The sequence below is a fragment of the Garra rufa genome, chromosome 15 (genome assembly GCF_049309525.1).
Source record: "Garra rufa chromosome 15, GarRuf1.0, whole genome shotgun sequence".
In the NCBI taxonomy this organism is placed as follows: Eukaryota; Metazoa; Chordata; class Actinopteri; order Cypriniformes; family Cyprinidae; genus Garra; species Garra rufa.
In genome coordinates, this window is record NC_133375.1 from 44,133,618 (window position 1) to 44,153,784 (window position 20,167).

A 20,167-nucleotide genomic window follows, 5' to 3' on the forward strand; every position below is an offset into this window, starting at 1 on the left:
CTAAGTTTTAATATATTTACGTTTAGAAAATATTTTCATGGAACATGATCTGTAATATCCTAATGATGTTTGGAATGAAAGAAAAAAATAGATAATTTTGAACCACACTGTAAAAAGTTTTCACCAGATTCAACTTAAAAACCTAAGTTCAGCAGCTGCCTTAAGTTTTTAAGTTAAATCAGCTTAAAACTACAAGTCATTTTAACTTAATACAATCAAAATTAGCTGATTTAACTTGTGAGTTAAAATGACTTAAGTTGATTTAACTTAATATTTTAAGGCAGTTGCTAAAGTTGTTTTTAAGTTGAAACTGGTGAAAACTTTTTACAGTGCATACAACATATAAATGTTAGCACAAAATGTTCTTACAGTAATGTTTATGGAACGTTTGATATGTTCTCAAAATGTTCTGAGATTCTACAAACCTCCTGTGATGTTATTTGTATTTAAATGTTCTAAGGAACTTTTTTTATAACCTTTAAATAACATTATAACCATGAAAAGAAGACTAGACAGTTTAACATAGAATATTAAAAATACATGTTGAAATAACGTTACATTTTGGGTGAAAATAAAGTAGACTGTTGTAAGAAACCTTTAAATGTTATAATGACAACCCAAAAAACTGGACATTTTAATGTTTTTAGTATATAAAAATAAATGCTCACATAATGGTATGTTTTGGGTGAAAATAAAGTTACTGTTTTTGTAACTTTTAAATAATGACATTTTAATGTTCTTATTAGAATACTTTTTTAAAAATTCAAATGTTATATTTTGGGTAAAACAAATTAGAAGAATGTTGCAAGAAATGTTTTTGTAACCTTTAGATCACATTCTAATCATTTCAATGTTTTATAAACGTTTTGAAACATTGTTTCAAAATGTTTTAAAAGTTGGACTTTTGCGATTCTTGCAGTTGCATGTTTATATCTTACAATTTAACATTTTTCCTCAGAGTTTACATTTTTTTTCCCATCACAGAATACTAATAAAAAACAATTCAGATTTTTTTTTTTTTTTTCGGATTTGTGAGATATAAACTCTCTTATTTTTTTAATTGCATGGTGAAAACAAGCTTCCATAAAAAAGAAAGCTGACTTATATTGTAGAACAGCTTTTTAGCAAAAATTCAACTGAAAATAAACAAAGTATGCACATTTGTATAGCAAATTGTATGCATTATAGCATTGCAAAATCCAAAAATAGTCATGTTCAAGCATTTACATGCTTAATTTTTTCCTGTTGATCTCATTAATTTGATCAATTGTGATGTTTATGAAATCTTTTCAGTGTGACTGAGGCATCACTCCAATTATAAATCAATTATATGAGTGTGTATAAACGTAAAATGGTTCATTTGTGATCTAGCTCATACATTGCTAAGCAAATATTCATGTGTTATATTTTGGGTAAAACATTGAAAAAAATGTTTTTGTAACCTTTAGATAACGTTCTTGTTTTATCAGCATTTCAAAAGAATGTTTTTAGAAGGTAAATGTGTAAGATGGGAAGTTACGTTCTGAGAAATGTAACAAAATTAAGCAAGTTCTTGTCTAAAACATGAAAAAATATCTGTCAATGGTGTCAGAAAAATAAAATGAATTCAAAGGGAAAACAAGATTATTATTCTGAGCACATTTAATGTTGTTAAAATCCTTTAAAAAAAGGATCAAATGTTATATTTTGGGTGAAACTAATTATTAGAATGTTGTAAGAAATGTTTTTGTAACCTTTAGATAACATTCTAATAATGTTTTTTTTTTTTTTTAACTAGTCTTTTAAATTTTTTATAAACATATCAAAACAATGTTTTCTAACCAAAATGTGTGAGCTGGGAAGATATGTTTTGTTTTCTAAAAACTGTGCTAAAATGAAGTACATTTTTGCCTAAAACATGAAAAAATATCTGGCAATGGTGTCAGAAAAATACAATTAATTCAAAGGGAAAACAAGATTATTATTATTCTGAACACATTTAATGTTGTTAGAACTTTAAAAAAAAGGATGAAATGTTATATTTTGGGTGAAACTAATTATTAGAATGTTGTAAGAAATGTTTTTGTAACCTTTAGATAACATTCTAATAATGTTTTTTTTTTTTTAACTAGTCTTTAAAAAAATTTTATAAACATTTTCAAAACAATGTTTTATAACCAAAATGTGTGAGCTGGGAAGATATGTTTTGTTTTCTAAAAACTGTGCTAAAATGAAGTACATTTTTGCCTAAAGCATGAAAAAATATCTGGCAATGGTGTCAGAAAAATCAAATTAATTCAAAGGGAAAACAAGATTATTATTATTCTGAGCAGATTTAATGTTGTTAGAATACTTAAAAAAAGGTTCAAATGTTATATTTAGGTTAAAACTAAAGTAGAATGTTGTAAAAATGTTTTTGTAACCTTTAGATAACATTTTAGTCATGATAAAAAATTGACATTTCAAAGTTTTATAAACATTTTGAAACAAAGTATGGAAAGATATGTCTTGTTTTCTGTAAAATGTGCTAAAATTATGTTTTTGCCCAAAACATGAAAAAATATCTACCAACACTCTTAAAAATAAAGCTTCCAAAAGTGTGTTTTTGCATTTATGCAATAGAAGAAGCATTTTTGTTCCCCCCCAAAAACTTTCAGTAAACAGTTTGTAAAAGAACCATTTTGAAGAACATTTTAAAAATCATAAATTATAAAGAACCTTTTCTGCATTTAAAAGGTTCTGTGGATGTTTAAGATTCTTCACAGAACCACTGATGCCAAAAAGAACCTATATTAACAGGTTAATGGTTAATGGTATCAGAAAAATAATTCAAAGGGAAAACAATATTATACTTGTTCAAATGTTCAAATGTTCTATTTTGGTTAAAACTAAAGTAGCATTTTGTAAAAATGTTTTTGTAACCTTTGGATAACGTTCTAATCATGATCAAAAATAGACATTTCAAAGTTTTAGAAACATTTTGAAACAATGTAACCTAAATGTGTGAGCTGGGAAGATATGTCTTGTTTTCAGAACAAAATGTTCTTAAATTAAGTACATTTTTAACTAAAACATGAAAAAATATCTGCCAATGGTGTCAGAAAAATACAATTAATTCAAAGGGAAAACAAGATTATTATTCTGAGCACATTTAATGTTCTTACAACCTTTTTTAAGGTTCAAATGTTATATTTTGGGTGAAACAAATCAGTTGTAAGAAATGTTTTTTGTAACCTTTAGATAAGATTCTAATCAAGATTTTATATATATATATGTAAATGTGTATGTATATGTGTTTTATAAACATTTCAAAATAAGTTTACCACAATTTTACTACAACCAAAATGTTTGGGCTCAGAAGATATGTCTTGTTTTCTGAAAAATTAGCTAAAATTAAGTGTTTTTGCTTAAAACATGAAAGAAAAATATCTGCCAATGCTGTCAGAAAACTAAAATTAATTAAAAGGGAAAACAAAATTATTATTTAACGTAATAATATTCAAGCATATTTAATGTTCTTACAATGCGTTTTTTTAAAGGTTCAAATGTTATATTTTGGGTAAAATAGTAGAACGTTGTAAGAAATGTTTTTGCAACCTTTAGATAACATTCTAATCAGGATAAAAAAAAGGAAACATTTCAATGTTTTATAAACATTTTGAAACATTGTTTCAAAATGTTTTGAGAGTTGAACTTTTGCCATTTTTGCAATTGTGTGTGTGTATATCTTACAATTTAAAAATGTTACATTTTTCCATCACAGAAAAAAAAAACCAATTCAGACTTTTAAAGAAATGTTTTTGTAACCTTTAGATAACATTAATTTATAAACATTTTGAAACAATGTTTCCACAATGTTTTTAGAACCTAAATGTATAAGATGGGAAGATATATTATGAAAAATAAGCAAGTTCTTGCCTAAAACATGAAAAAATATCTGGCAATGGTGTCAGAAAAATAAAATTAATTCAAAGGGAAAACAAGATTATAATGTTCTTAGAATTTTTTTTTAAAGGTTCAAATGTTATATTTTGGGTGAAACAAATCAAAAACAAAAAAACAAGAAAAGTTTTTGTAACCTTTAGATAAAATTGTAATCAAGATTTTTTATGTTTTATAAACATTTCGAAACAATTTCACCACAGTGTTTTATAACCAAAACGTGTGAGCTGGGAAGATATGTCTTGTTTTCTGAAAAATATGCAAAAATTAAAGTGATTTTGCTTAAAACATGAAAAATAACAAATCTGGCCATGGTGTCAGAAAATTAAACTATTATCATCATTATTCATTATTGTTATAATAATATTGAATATAATATTAATATTTAATATAATTCTTATAATAATATGCAAGCATATTTAATGTTCTTAGAATACTTAAAAAAAAGTTTAAATGTTATATTTTGGGTAAAACAAACTAGTAGAACGTTGTGAAAATGTTTTTGTAACATTTAGATAACATTCTAATCACGATTAAAAAAAAGAAATATTTCAATGTTTTATAAACGTTCTGAAACATTGTTTTGAAAGTTGAACATTTTTTATTATTATTATTATTATTATTATTACAGAATAATAAAAAATTCAGACTTTTAAAGAAAAAAACCTTTAGATAACATTCATTTTATAAACATTTTAAAACAATGTTTCCACAATGTTTTTATAACCTAAATGTGTAAGTCGGGAAGATATATTTTGAAAAAAAAAAAAAAGTAAAAAATGTCTAAAACATGAAAAAAAAAAAAACGCTCATGTAAAAATGTTTAGATATTTGTACTAGAAAACAAGACAAACACACTGAGGAGGAAAGCATTGTTTGCAGTGCAGAAGCTTCGAGCAGCCCGTGAGGAGAGATAGTGTGAGAAGTGAATGTGTGCCGCCCATCCCAACAGAAAAAGCCACAGAGACCAGAGCAAAGTCACTTCCGAAATAAACCCGAGGAGGAGCTCAGAAACATCATTAGAGGTGCTGATGATCCGCGAGGACAGTTAAACCCATCACTCACCGTCTGGATGATGAAGATCACTCTTACTCTTACTGTGTGCTGATCTGAACCTCACAACCAGGTAAACAGAGATATCCAGAACATGCACGTTTGCAATGGATCCGAGGTGTTTGATCGGTTTGTTCTGTTCACAGGAGATGAGTTCTGCTCTCATTCATGACAAACTCTTTATCAAGTCATTCTGGGAGCAGAAGATCAACAACCACTATCACATGACAGAAGTTGAAGAAGAGAGGATGAAGAAGAGCGCTCTCACCAAGTACGTCTTACATCACTTTTTTGCTGTTTTCTTAATGTTCTGCACATATTAAAGTGCTGGATTTAATATTAGGCATAAAATCCAGTATAATTGCAATTAAAAAACACAGAATTCAGTTTTTTGTTTTTCTGTTTGATTGCACATATTATTATGTGTGTATAGATATTATTATACTGTAACTCAGTCCAGCGGCTCAGTTGATATTTAATATGCGCGTCCTGCTGAGGACAGAAGATTATCAGCGTTATAGCTCTCAAATTCAATAATCCATGTTGAGACAGTGGCAGCTGTGCAAATACTTTCAACCGTATTTCTCACATACGGTCAATTATATTTGTGTCACAGGGTATTCAGAGATTTATTAATGCTACTTTTTGATCTTTTTTTAAATTTACTTTGGAAATCATTCAAATAAATGCTGTTCTTTTGAACTTTTTATTCATCTGTGAACCCTGAAAAAAATATAGTAAAAATATGAAAATATTTTAGGATTTAAAATAGCTGTTTTTTGTGTGAATATCTGTTAAAATGTAATTTATTTCTGTGATGCGCAGCTGTATTTTCAGCATCATTACTGCAGTCTTGAGTGTCACATGATCCTTCAGAAATCATTCTAATATGCTGATTTGCTGCTCAACAAACATTTCTGATTATTATCAATGTTGAAAACAGTTCATATTAGTGTGGAGTAAAAATGAGAAAAACAGAGAAAATTCATACTTTCATTCACCAAGGACGCATTAAATTGATCAAAAGTGTCAGCAATGACATTTATAATGTTACAAAAGACTTCAGTTTCAAATAAATGCTGTTCTTTTGAACTTTCTATTCATCTATGAATGCTAAAAAATAAAATGCATGACAGTTTGCACAAAAATATTGGGCAGCATTAATGTTTTCAACATTAATAATAAATTGTCATGTTAAAATGTTTCTGAAGGATCATGTGACACTGAAGACTGCAGTAATGATGTTGAAAATTCAGGTTTGAACACAGAAATAAATTATATTTTGACAGATATTCACATAGAAAACAAGCTAGTTTAAATTTTTATATATTACGCAATTTTTCCTTTTTTTAAATTAATGAAAAAAGTATTTTCTGCTCACCAAGGCTGCATTTCTTTGATCAAACATGCAGTAAAAAGATGAAATATTTTTAGAGTTTAAAATAACTGCTTTCTATTTGAATATGTTTTAAAAATGTAATTCTTCCTGTGATTTCAAAGCTGATTCAAAGTGATTTTCAGCATCATTACTCCACAGGAATAAATTGCATTTTAAAATATATTCAAATAGAAAGCGGTTATTTTAAACTCTAAAAATATTTCATCTTTTTACTGCATGTTTGATCAAAGACATGCAGCCTAGGAATATAACTGTTTTAATATTGATAATAATCAGAAATGTTTCTTGAGCAGCAAATCAGTATATTAGAATGATTTCTGAAGGATCATGTGACACTGAAGACTGCAGTAATGATGCTGAAAATACAGCTTTGATCACAGAAATAAATTACATAGTAACAGATATTCATATTGAAAACAGCTTTTTTAAATTCTAAAAATAATTTACATTTTTACAGTATTTTTGAATTAATGAAAAAAGGGATCTTCTGCTCTCCAAGGCTGCTTTTTATTAGATAAAAAATACAGTAAAAATACTATAATATTAATTCAAAATAGCTGAAAAAATTTTCTATGTGAAAATATTTTAAAATGTAACTTATTTCTGTGATCAAAGCTGAATTTTCAGCATCATTACTGCAGTCTTCAGTGTCACATGATGCTTCAGAAATCATTCTAATATACGGATTTGCTGCTCAACAAACATTTATGATTATTATCAATTGAAATGAATTGAAAACACTTTTTATTTATGATATTTTACTACATATTTACAATATTTATGTGGAAACTGTAGGGTTAGTACTATTTAAAAAGAAAAAAAGCACAAAATTAATAGTTTTATTCATTAAGGATGCATTAAAGACATTTATAATGTTACAAAAGATTTTTATTTCAAATAAATGCTGTTCTTTTGAACTTTCCATTTACCTGTGAATCCTGAAAAATAAAACGTAACCGGTTTTCAACATTGATAATAAATGATCATATCAGAATGATTTCTGAAGGATCATGTGACACTGAAGACTGCAGTAATGATGCTGAAAATCCAGCTTTGATCACAGAAATAAATTACATTTTAACAGATATTCACACAGAAAACAGTTATTTTAAATCCTAAAAATATTTCAAATTTTTACAGTATTTTTGATCAAACAGATGCATTGGTGAGCAGAAGAGACGTCTTACTTTTATGCTTAAAAGCGAAACCTTAAGGCCTTGATTGACATGCATGAACTCCACAGTAATGCGTTTCTGGTGTGATTTCAGGCTGCGTGACGAGTGGCTCATAAGGCTGGAGAACCGGACCAAACATCTGAAGAATTTTGGCGACAATCGTGGGGCGAACCCAACGGCGAACTAACCCAGATGAGTCCAGCTCAATAAACACACGTGTCACAGACCGCTGTTCCATTCTCTTTATTTCACACATTCAGACAGATGGAAATATTCCCCGTGCGAACAGGTGCGCTGAAGGACACGAGCGCTGGCATTTCGCAGCCTGTTACGGCCGTGTCAAAACACTGATCCGCCGCGGCGGGACAAACGCATCTAGAAAAACTGAGACGTGCTGAAAGACGATGTATTTCGAGCTCTGTCAGCGCTCGTTTAAACGCAATCCATCAGCAATAATTAACACAAACACCTTCGCTCACTGTTGTGTCAGAGCTCAGCCAATATTAAAAAAACTAAATGAAAGTCTTATCAGGTGTAATGAAAACATAAGAGATGCTCAAACATCTAGAGTCCAACAAAAATCAGAAATGGGAACCAAAGCAGGGCGTGCAAACAAACGATCTTCGGTCAATTACTTCTTCTTCTTCCCTTTCTTTCCTCCTTCTCCCTGCTGCGATCCGGACTCGGCTCCGCCGCTCTTCTGCGTTCTGCTCTTCAGTTTGGGGATCATCTCCGCCACGTAAAACATCACATCTTTTCCTAAAGGCAAAGACAAGACTGATGTCATTACCATTCTTTATACTCCACAGTGTGTGTGTCTCACAATGTTTTATCTAAGTGGTAACAACATTTGAAAACATGGTTGCATATTAGGGTTTAATCATGTGACAATGAAGACTGCAGTAATGATGCTGAAAATTCAGCTTTGTATCAAAGGAATACATTACATTTTAAAATATATTCACATAGAAAACCGTTATTTTAAATTTGAAATAATATTACACAATATTAGTTTTTTTTCTGTATTTTTGATCAAATAAATGCAGCCTTGATGGGCATAAGAGACTTTTTAAAAATCTTAGTGATCCCAAACTTTTGAGCAGCAGTGTACTTGAATTTTTATTTTAATTTTTAAAACATTAAAAAAAAAAAAAAAATACATAGCCACTCAAAAGTCGATTTTTAGTAGTTTTCAAAGACATTTCCTCTGCTCATCAAGGCTTTATTTATTTGATTAAAAAATACAGAAAAAACTGTAATATTGTGAAATATTATTTAAATTTAAAATAACTGCTTTCTATGTGGATATATTATAAAATGTAATTTATTTCTGTGATGCAAAGCTGAATTTTCAGCATCATTACTGCAGTCTTCAGTGTCACATGATCCTTCAGAAACCGTTCTAATATACTGATTTATTATCAATGTTGAAAACAGTGTATTTTTTTTGGAACCTGTCATACTGTTTTCAGGATTTCTTAATGAATAAAAAGTTAAAAAGAACAGCATTTATTTAGAATAGAAAGGTTTTCTAACAATATACACTACTGTTCAAAACTTTGGGGGTCAGTACATTTTTATTCTTTCTGTTTTGAAATTAATTAATACTTTTGTTCAGCAAGGATGTATTAAATTGATTGCTAAAAATGATACTAAATACTTATATTGTTATATAAATGCTGTTCGTTTTAACTTGTTATTAAAAAATCCTGAGAAAAAAGAATCACAGCTTTCAAAAAAGTATTTGGCAGCCGTTTCCAACGATGATAATAAAAGTAATAAATCAGCATATTAGAATGATTTCTGAAGGATCGTGTGACACTAAAGACTAGAATAACTTTGTGAAAATTCAGCTTTGCATCACAGAAATAAATGATATTTTAAAGTATATAAAAATAAAACAAATTATTTTATATTGTAATAACATTTTGCAATATTACATTTGTTTACTGTATTTTTGATCAAATAAATGCAGCACTGATGAGCATAAGAGACTTCTTTTAAAAAAAAAATAGTGTATATATACATTTTTAATTTAGTAACTTTTGTATTTTTGTCCAGGGTTAGGGTAGTAATGTTAAAATATAATTTTAAAATTATTTAATTTGCAGAGCAAACCTGGAATTTTTCTTAAGTACTATTTATTTTACAGAGGAATATTTTTTTTTAATTCAGTAACTTAATTTAACTACATTTTCATTTAGGATTAAAGTAATACAATTTATTTTAATATATTTTAATTATTTTCTATTATTTCAAATTATCATTTACAATTGTTATAATTTAATTTATCATTTTTATTACGGCAGACCAAGTACCTCAAACCTGGAATTTCTCTTTTTAAGAGTATTTTCCCAATGCGTCTTCAATCGGCCATATTAGCGGCACAGAATGTAAACAATGCCACTGAACCGAATGAAACTTGAATATTTTGCTGATTATTGCTGCTGAAAATGGTCAATTAATGACATGTTTTGGGGCTGTACTGATTGGTTGGAAAGGAAAAAAAACATTTGGAGCACAAAATCAAGAAGAAGATTGCAAAAAAGGAACAAAAAAGGGTCTGATGAACAAAAGGCGTCATGTTTGTTCTGATCATTTCTGGTCAGGTAAGTGAAATACTATGTTAATATCTTAATGAATACTGCTTGTATGTGTCGAAATATTGTGCCCTTTCCTTCTCTATATGATTTAGCAGCTTCCACTCTTTTTTCTGCGGTTCACAAAGCCATAAATTAGCAGAACAATGTATTAGTAGAACATTAACCCTGCAATCCATGCTGTTGTTTACATCTGAGTATCTCCAATATGGCCGTGCATCCGGATAACTGATCAAACTGTGATGTAAGTGCAAACCCTCTATTCTAGTCACTGTTTTTATCAGAAAATTTGCACCTAGATTTTTTTTACAACCTAGATTTCCCCCAAATCTTGCAGCCCCATTTGAAAATTATTTATTCAATGCATCAAATGCATAACGTACTAGATCCGAACTTCTCTTGGCACAAACTTCCATCCTCGAGTTTGAGCTGAATCCGCACTCTTCCTCTGAACTGAACGTCTCTGTTCCATTCGCGCGGATACATCTTGTTCTGTGAGAGGGAAAAGATGTCAGGATTTCACATGGACACTAAATACAGGAATCAGCAGATGTATAAAGCCATGATCCCACCTCCACCAGAACATTGAGTCCAGCGGCGGAGAGAACGTCCCGGATCTCGGCACACGACGGGTTCTCCACGGCCTGAACAAACACATCGTACACACATTAAAACACACACAAATACACTAAAACACTACAAAGATTATGAACAACACCTACAGAAACACTCACCTTCTCTGCAGGAATTCGTCTGCCTTCTGCTAATGTCTTTTTACTGTTGATGTAGGCTGGATAGATGCACAAATAACTGGAGGGGGAAAAAAAATATTTAAATATATTTTGATATATAATTGTATTGAATTTTAATATTTAAATGTATAAATATAATAAAATATATATATAAATATAAAACACTTAATTTTATATATATAAATAATAAAAAAATAAAATTAAATATTAATAAAAAATACTTTAAAAATACATATATAAGATACAAATATATATATAAAAATATTGTTTAAAATGTTCTATTTATAAATTAAAAATATATGTTTCTATATGATATATAAATAGATATTGAATACGTTTAAAAAAAATAAATTACTAAAAATAATATATATAAAAATACTTTAAAACATAAATACATATTAAATGTAAACATTTAAATATATAAATATAATTAAACGTTCAAATATATAAATATGATAAAAACATTTACATATAAAATACTTATGCATTTTTAATTTAAATATATTTAAATATTAATACATATTGAATGTAAGTTTTGAAATATATAAATATTAATAAAAACAAACATTTTAATATAAAATACTTTTAAAAATACATATAAAATACAAATATATATATATATAAATATTGTTTAAAATGTTCTATTTATAAAATTAAAAATATATGTTTCTATATAATATATAAATAGATATTGAATAAGTTTAAAAAAAATTATATATAAAAAATAATTAAAAAGTATCTTATATTCAATAAACATAAATGCATATTAAATGTAAACATTTAAATTTATAAATATAATTAAACGTTTAAACATATAAATATGATAAAAACATTTACATAAATACTTATGCATTTTTAATTATTTAAATATATATTTAAATATATTAATACATATTGAATGTAAGTTTTGAATATATAAATATTAATAAAAACAAACATTTTAATATAAAATACATATATAAAATGCAAATATATATATAAAAAATATTGTTTAAAATGTTCTATTCATAAATTAAAAATATATGTTTCTATATAATATGTAAATAGATATTGAATAAGTTTTAAAAAAATATAAATATTAGTAAAAATAATATATAAAAAATACTTTAAAACATAAATATTATATATAAAAAATAATTAAAAAGTATCTTATATTCAATAAACATAAATACATATTAAATGTAAACATTTAAATATATAAATATAATTAAACGTTTAAATATATAAATATGATAAAAAAACATTTACATATAAAATACTTATGCATTTTTAATTATTTAAATATATATTTAAATATATTAATACATATTGAATGTAAGTTTTGAAATATAAATAATAAAAACAAACATTTTAATATAAAATACATATATAAATGCAAATATATATAAAAAATATTGTTTAAAATGTTCTATTTATAAATTAAAAATATGTTTCTATATGATATATAAATAGATATTGAATACGTTTTAAAAAATAATTATACGTTATTTTTTTTAATTATACGAATACGTTAAAAAAATAATATATATATATATATATATATATATATATATATATATATATATACATATACATACACACACATTGAATATAAACATTTAATTATATAAATATAATTACAAATATATGAATTTCAATATACAACTTTAAAAAGTAAATATTATACATTTATGAAAACAGGCACTAATCTTTTACTATAGTATTTACACAGTACTCGTCGAGTTTTGCAGTAAAACTGTTAGACAGCTGTAATCAAATCTATAAAGTAAGTGTCCATCAAACTGACCGTTCTTTATCCGCTGGGTTTGTCGTTAAATGCGCCATATCTTCTGATTCTCTTCGGTTTAATTCGTGTTTAAAAATGTACACGTTTGATTCTAAACGCTTGGAAGTGAAATGCTGATGAGTGTTTCTGTGAACACGACACTTCCGGCGACGGGCGCCTTCTTCCGCTCGTCAGCTGCGTAAGTGGTTGCGTGACGTCACAGCGCCGCCTGTCGGTCCAGAGCGCGTTAGCTGCAGTTAGCATGCAGCATGTTTACCGTTTACACGACCACAAAAGTCGATAACATGTTTATAAAGATGATGAAATATGTCACAGGATGTGAAGGTGAGTAACACAGGAGCTGATTGTAAATGTGATGATCGTTTGACAAACCCGCAGGTAACGTTAAACCAGTTTAGCGTCATTGCTGCATCTGTACATAAACATAGCGATCTTTTTAGCTTCTCATATTATGATATAAAGTGTAATGTCAGTTAGTTTAATATTTAAAGTTTTGATTAAATAATTTGGCTTAATTCCACACTATCATTTGTTATAATATATTTATTTTGAATGTAATGTGTTTGTTTGTGTTTGTGTCTCCACTGTGTAAACAAAACAAAAACTGGCAATACTCAACACTATCTATTTATACTTTTATTTGAACCTTTCCTACAATAGTACATAAATTTCTAGTATATTTTGTCTGTAGTGTACATGGGTTATTTGCTAAAATGTTGACATTAAGATATTTCAAGAAATGTTTTATTTTGTTTTTTTTAATCTATTTATTTAATTAAAATACGGTAAAATGTTAAATATTATTACAATATAAAATGTCTGCTTTCTATGTGAATATCTGTTAAAATGTAATTTATTTCTGTGATGCGCTGCTGAATTTTCAGCATCATTACTGCAGTCTTCACAAACATTTCTGATTATTATTAAAGTTGAAAACAGTTGTGCTGCCCAATATTTTTGTGGAAACTGACATGCACTGTATTTTTCAGTATTCACAAATAAATAGAAAGCTAAATAATAATTGATAGTCGAATTGTGCAGCCTTAAAAACTTAAATAGTGTATTTCTTTATTTATTAGTCACATTTTTATTATTAGTATTAGTTTTTATTAGTCAGATCTATTTTATGTTATCACTTTTTTAGTAATTTTTATAGTTTTATTTAGGGTTAGGGAAATAATTAATTAAAAAATAATTCATTGATAGTATTTTAATATTATAATTACTATTATTATTTAAAAAAAAATACATTTATAATTAATATATATGTACATACATACATACACACACATATATATACATGTTTTTGTAGCATTTTCTATATTTTTATTTTTAATTGAGGAAATAATAATAATAATACAATAATATTAAAATAAATTTTAAAGTAAATACTGGATACAATTTCTAATTATTGGACTACTATTATTATTTAATATAATTTATAATCTGTATAACCACACACGTTTGGCCAAATCATGCAGCCCTAAAAAAAGCAAACCTTAAATTTTTCTGAAATTTATTACATTTTTTATCAATTTTTATTTAGGATTAGAGAAATAATAAAACAATAATATTAAGATAATTAATTTTAAAGCAATTCATTGATACCATTTAACATTTTTTGTAATTTTACTACTATAATTATTTTCACAGATGAATAGAAAGCCAAATAATAATGTGTGTGTGTGTGTGTGTGTATATATATATATATATATATTTATTTATTTATTTATTATTTTTATTAGTACTAGTTTTTATTAGTAATATTTAATTTATATTATTACTTTTTGTCTTTTTTATAGCTTTATTTAGGATTAGGACAATTTTTATAATAAAATAATGAATAAACAAATTAATTGACACTATTTTAATAATTATTGTAATGTATTACTATTATTATTTAATATAATTTATCATTTGTATGACCACAAACCTTTGGCTAAGTCATGCAGCCCTAAAAACAAGCAGAGCAAACCTGCAATTTTAACAATCAAATGCTATATTTATTTAATTATTTATTTACTAGTTATACTTTTTTATTATCAGTATAAGTTTTTATAGTATTACTTTTTTAGCAATTTTTCGATTTTTATTTAGGATTTAAAAAAATAATTAATTAAAAATAATAAATTGATACTATTTAAAATTGTTGTAATTTATAACTATGATTGTTATTTATTATAATTTATAAATTTATTTTTTATTTTTTCAGGATTCACAGATGAATAGAAAGCAATTAAATGCTATAGTTATTTTTTATTAATAGTTTTTTATTATCGGTATTAGTTTTTATTAGTATTATTTATTGTATATTATTACTTTTTTAGTCATTTTTATATTTTTATTCAGGATTATCAAAAATAATTCGTTCTAAAATAGTTAATTAATATTATTTTAATCATTCTAATTTATTACAATTATTGTTATTAATTATATTTTATAATTATAATAATATTTACTTTTCATAACAAGTTCAAAACAACAGCATTTATTTGAAATAGAAATTTCTTGTAATATTATAAATGTCTTTAATGTCACTTTTGATCAATTTAATGCATCCTTGATGCATAAAAGTATTAATGACTTTCTTTTATTTATTTATTTTTAAATGTTCTCCACAAAATATAAAACAGCCCATCTGAAAATTCATTGCATCACTGAAATAAATTACATTTTACAACAAATCCACGTATAAATCAGTACTTTCAAATATTATTATGTCATCATTTTACAGTTTTTACTGTAGATTTGATCAAATAAATGTGAGCAGAAGAGCCTTTCCTGTGTGTGGTCAAACGTGGCAGTAATTCCGTCTGTTCCTGTTTGTTATCAGGATGTGAGTGTGTATTTCCGTCCGCTGTTGGAGGTCAAAGACGTGGTTTTCCTCACAAACAGAGTCCTGCAGGAGTTTCCCAGCAGAGTCCTTCCCAAATTCAAACCCTGGTTCCCGTCTGCATCTGACCTTCACAAACCCATCAAACCCCTCAAACCTGCTCCTCTGATCTCCTCCTCTGATCTGCAGAACATCACGCTTCGTCTGGAGGAACCGGCGGACGCTTCGGACGCCGCAGACCAGAGGAAACCCGCTGAGAGCGAAGCAAAGAGATTGAGACGCTCGTGGTGCGTGATCACAGACAGAAGCACACCGCTGAAGATCACGCGCTCCTTCTCACGGCTGTTTGTCAAGACCATCGAGAAACACGGACTGCATCTCCATCAGAGAGTCAAATGGGTGTTGTGCGAGAGAAACTGTGGCGCTCGCGGCATGGAGGAGCTCTGGCTGGATCTGAACCGAGCCATCAGACGCTCACGGCTGCCCACCTGCAACGCTAACTACCAGAGAGCTCTGGCTCAGATCTGGCTCTACTGCGACGTCTTTTATTCCGAATATATTGGGAATCTTTTGAAGCAGGAGTTCCGGCTCTCAGGACAGATCACTTTAACGGCTCATAAACTCGGGGACATCGTTCAGTTATAGCTGTGAAATGAATTCTATTTATTATTAGGTGTAAATGAATTTTGTTTTATATGACATGAATTTTACACGCGTATTAAAAGATGCGGTTCACATCCGTCTCTGTCGTTCGTTCGTTCGTTCACCTTTATTTAAATACTTACTACGTTTACTAGGTTAGTTTCTTTCTGGGTTATTATCATTAATTAAAATAAGATCATGAGATAATAAATAAATAAATAAAAATATATATGTATATATATATATATATATATATATATAGTATTTATTTATTGCTAAAAATACTAAAATCAAAATGAAAACATAAAATGTAAAAACAAAAACTAATTAAAATTAATAACAATTATTTTTTTTTTGCCAAAGCTTCATTTTTCAGTTTCATTCCATTAAAAAATAATTAAATTTAAATAAAAACAATATAGACACATTTTTGAGGTTATTATCATTAATTAAAATAAAATCATGGAAAAAAAATATATATATATAGAATTTATTTATTGCTAAAATTACTAAAATGAAAACATAAAATATAAAAACAAAAACTATAATAATTATAATATATATAAATATATATATCTTTTTTTTTTTAATGGTTGCCATTTGCCAAGGCAACATTTCTTGTTTTTATTCATAATTGGATCTATGAAAAAAACAAAAGCTAAAATTGAAATAAAATTAATAAAAGATATACTGACATATTTAAGAAGCATTATTGATTAACTAACACTTGAAAGTGAAATTGAACAAAAAATTATTTTGAAATAAACATTAGTACTATAATGGCATTAAGAACAAAAACTGATTCATTATAAAAATTAGTTTAAAAATGCAAATATAAAAAAAAATTGTTAACTGATTTAATTATTTCATTTAATTTTAATGTAGTAAAATAACTAAAACTCAAATAAAAATGAATTAAAAAATAACTATATAAGCATATAAAAGACTATGGCTAATGGCAAAATCACAAGAAAATACGTTGATATATATATATATATATATATATATATATATATATATATACACATATATATATATATATATATATATATATATACATACACATAGTACATATAAATGTTGCATCTTGATGTATGAAAATAACTAAAACTCAAATAAAAATGTATAAAAGCTATACTGACATATAGCTTTTATTCATTATTTTAGGACATCAATGATGTATAATTGCTTTTATTCATTTTTATTTTAATTTCAGTTGAAACTAAGAAATGATGCTTTGGCAAAAAGCTGAAATATTATTTTAAGCAACACTTTTTCATGATTTTAGTTAAATTAGTTAATAAACGATAATAATCCTGTATCTGGAGCACACATTTTACTTGAATATTTTTAATCTGTTTTTGTTTTCAAATTTTGTGTTATCATTTTAACTTTAGTTAAAGTTTTAGTCATTTTATTGTGATTTTGCTCATTTTAAATCTAAATATTAACAAAAACAGTATAAGTGATCAGTTTTAAGTAATCAGATGCAACATTGTGACCTGATTCAGAGCAGAAAGTGATGTTATGGAAATCAAAATTATACAATTCAATTCATATTTTAAGAAATAATAAAGCATTTGTGCTCCAGACCAGGGTTATTTTCATTAATTAAAACAAAATCATGCAAAAAAATAAATAAAACAAATTGTGCTCCAGACCCAGGGTTATTAAAAGCATTAATCATAATTAAAAAAATAATAATTTAATATTTAATTTAATATAATTAATATAAGTTTTTAAATATAATTTTTGTAATATTAATATATATATATTTTTTTTAAAAATGCTTTTTGCCAAAGAATCATTTCCCAGTTTCAAAAACAACTATGACTGAAGTTGAAATAAAAATCAATAAAAACTATATCGAAGCATCCTTGATTTCCTAAAATACTTACAACTTAAATAAATAAATAAATAAATATAAAGTAAAGAGAAATGATGCTATGGCAAAAAGCTGAAATATTTTTTTTTACAAATATATTTTCACCGACAATTTTTCATGATTTTAGTTTTAATTAATGATAATAACCCTGGATCTGGAGCACACATTTTACTTTAATATTTTTAATCTGTTTTTGTTTTCATATTTTGTGTTATCATTTTAACTTTAGTTAAAGTTATAGTCATTTTATTGTGATTTTGCCCGTTTTAAATCTAAATATTAACAAAAACAGTATAAGTGATCAGTTTTAAGTAATCAGATGCAACATTGTGACCTGATTCAGAGCAGAAAGTGATGTTTGGGAAATCACAATTATACAATTCAATTCATATTTTAAGAAATAATAAAGCATTTGTGCTCCAGACCAGGGTTATTTTCATTAATTAAAATAAAATCATGCAAAAAAAAAAAAAAAGAATAATATATATAAAACATAAAATATAAATGTATAAAATATAAAACAAAGACATTTAATTTTTTATATATATATATATATATATATATATATATATATATATATATATATATATATATATATATATATATATAAAGCTAAAAGTGATCAGATGCAACATTGTGACCTGATTCAGAGCAGAAAGTGATGTTTGGGAAATCTCAATTATACAATTAATATTTTAAGAAATAATAAAGCATTTGTGCTCCAGACCAGGGTTATTTTCATTAATTAAAATAAAATCATGCAAAAATAAATGAATAATATATATAAAATATAAATGTATAAAATATAAAACAAAGTCATGCAAATTTTTTTTAGATAAATATAAAAAGCTAAAAGTGATCAGATGCAACATTTTGACCTGATTCAGAGCAGAAAGTGATGTTTGGGACAAATATAAAATCACAATTATACAATTCATATTTTAAGAAATAATAAAGCATTTGTGCTCCAGACCAGGGTTATTTTCATTAATTAAAAAATAATCATGCAAAAAAAAAATAATATATATAAAACACAAAATATAAATGTATAAAATGTAAAACAAAGTCATGCAACAAAAAATTAGATATAAATATATAAAAATAAAACTAAATGTGACCCTGGACCACAAAACCAGTCATAAGGTTAAATTTTACAAAACTGAGATGTATACAACATATGAAAGCTCAATAAATAAGCTTTCTATTGATGTATGGTTTGTTAGGATAGGACAATATTTGGCCGAGATACATCTATTTGAAAATCTGGAATCTGAGGGTGCAAAAAATCAAAATGCTGAGAAAATCACCTTTAAAGTTGTCCAAATTATGTTCTTAACTATGCATATAACTAATCAAAAATTACATTTTGATATATTTACAGTAGGAATTTTACAAAAAATCTTAATGGAACATGATCTTTACTTAATTTCCTAATGATTTTTGGCATAAAAGAAAAATCAATAATTTTGACCCATACTATGTATTTTTGGCTATTGCTACAAATATACCCCAGCGACTTAAGACTGGTTTTGTGGTCCAGGGTCACAAATGTGATCAACATTTTGACCTGATTCAGAGCAGAAAGTGATGTTTTCAGTAATGTGATTTGTGCACTTTATTGGTATGAATATAGTGAACATGGACAAATGAGCTTGATTTTTATCATCTGCATGATTCCTTTGAATCTCCTTCATGATTCTCAGTACTCTTGATTTATTTATTGATTGATTCTCATGTTATTGCAAGTTTAGAAGTGAAACTCAAATTGCTGAGTGTGAAGTTTGGGTTGATTGTGACCGAACACTATTCGAGTGTTGAGATTAATTTGAATCCATGCATATATTATTTCAACAGCTTTAAAGTGTGTTACTATTATCACCTGACTGATGGGGCTTTTTAAAAGTTGTTGCAACTTGTGTGACGTACATTCATATCTTGTTCATCAGCAGTTCCTTAGAAAATAAGAGTGTTTAAAATGTCCAAATCTTCACATTTTCTCCCGGAATTTATTCTTTTGCATTGGTCAAACAGGATCATTTAACTAATGTTTCTCACAACAACAAAAGGAGAAAGGTTTTATTTCTGTGCCTTTTTCACACACAGATGACAGATAATAGACGT

General features: G+C 26.6%; 3 protein-coding genes across 3 annotated transcripts; 2 read left to right on the forward strand and 1 right to left on the reverse strand.

Moving 5' to 3' along the window:
* The first annotated feature begins 4,890 nt into the window (after positions 1 to 4,890).
* LOC141286744 (protein FAM240B-like) lies at positions 4,891 to 7,774 on the forward strand. Its single transcript, XM_073818846.1, has 3 exons — positions 4,891 to 5,047; positions 5,121 to 5,245; positions 7,642 to 7,774. The coding sequence occupies exons 2-3, from the start codon at positions 5,124 to 5,126 to the stop codon at positions 7,733 to 7,735; spliced, it is 216 nt and encodes a 71-aa protein (XP_073674947.1). The 5' UTR covers positions 4,891 to 5,047; positions 5,121 to 5,123; the 3' UTR covers positions 7,736 to 7,774.
* Position 7,775: 1 nt separating this feature from the next.
* LOC141286742 (signal recognition particle 19 kDa protein-like) lies at positions 7,776 to 12,827 on the reverse strand. Its single transcript, XM_073818844.1, has 5 exons — positions 12,687 to 12,827; positions 10,883 to 10,958; positions 10,721 to 10,792; positions 10,532 to 10,640; positions 7,776 to 8,307 (listed from the first exon to the last, which is right to left on the reverse strand). The coding sequence occupies exons 1-5, from the start codon at positions 12,722 to 12,724 to the stop codon at positions 8,180 to 8,182; spliced, it is 423 nt and encodes a 140-aa protein (XP_073674945.1). The 5' UTR covers positions 12,725 to 12,827; the 3' UTR covers positions 7,776 to 8,179.
* A 62-nt stretch (positions 12,828 to 12,889) lies between these two features.
* On the forward strand, positions 12,890 to 16,262 carry LOC141286740 (shieldin complex subunit 3-like). The gene is made up of 2 exons (XM_073818843.1): positions 12,890 to 13,010; positions 15,520 to 16,262. Exons 1-2 carry the CDS (start codon positions 12,993 to 12,995, stop codon positions 16,162 to 16,164), a joined length of 663 nt encoding a protein of 220 aa, XP_073674944.1. The 5' UTR covers positions 12,890 to 12,992; the 3' UTR covers positions 16,165 to 16,262.
* Positions 16,263 to 20,167: the final 3,905 nt, after the last annotated feature.

Coding starts and splice junctions, on each gene's coding strand:
- LOC141286742 (XM_073818844.1), bottom strand. CDS start 12,724: ATGGCGCATTTAACGACAAACCCAGCGGATAAAGAACG. Junction 10,959..12,686: donor AACCCAGCGGATAAAGAACG/GTCAGTTTGATG, acceptor TTCCCCCTCCAG/TTATTTGTGCATCTATCCAG. Junction 10,641..10,720: donor GACTCAATGTTCTGGTGGAG/GTGGGATCATGG, acceptor TCCCTCTCACAG/AACAAGATGTATCCGCGCGA.
- LOC141286744 (XM_073818846.1), top strand. CDS start 5,124: ATGAGTTCTGCTCTCATTCATGACAAACTCTTTATCAAGTCATTCTGG. Junction 5,246..7,641: donor AAGAAGAGCGCTCTCACCAA/GTACGTCTTACA, acceptor GTGTGATTTCAG/GCTGCGTGACGAGTGGCTCA.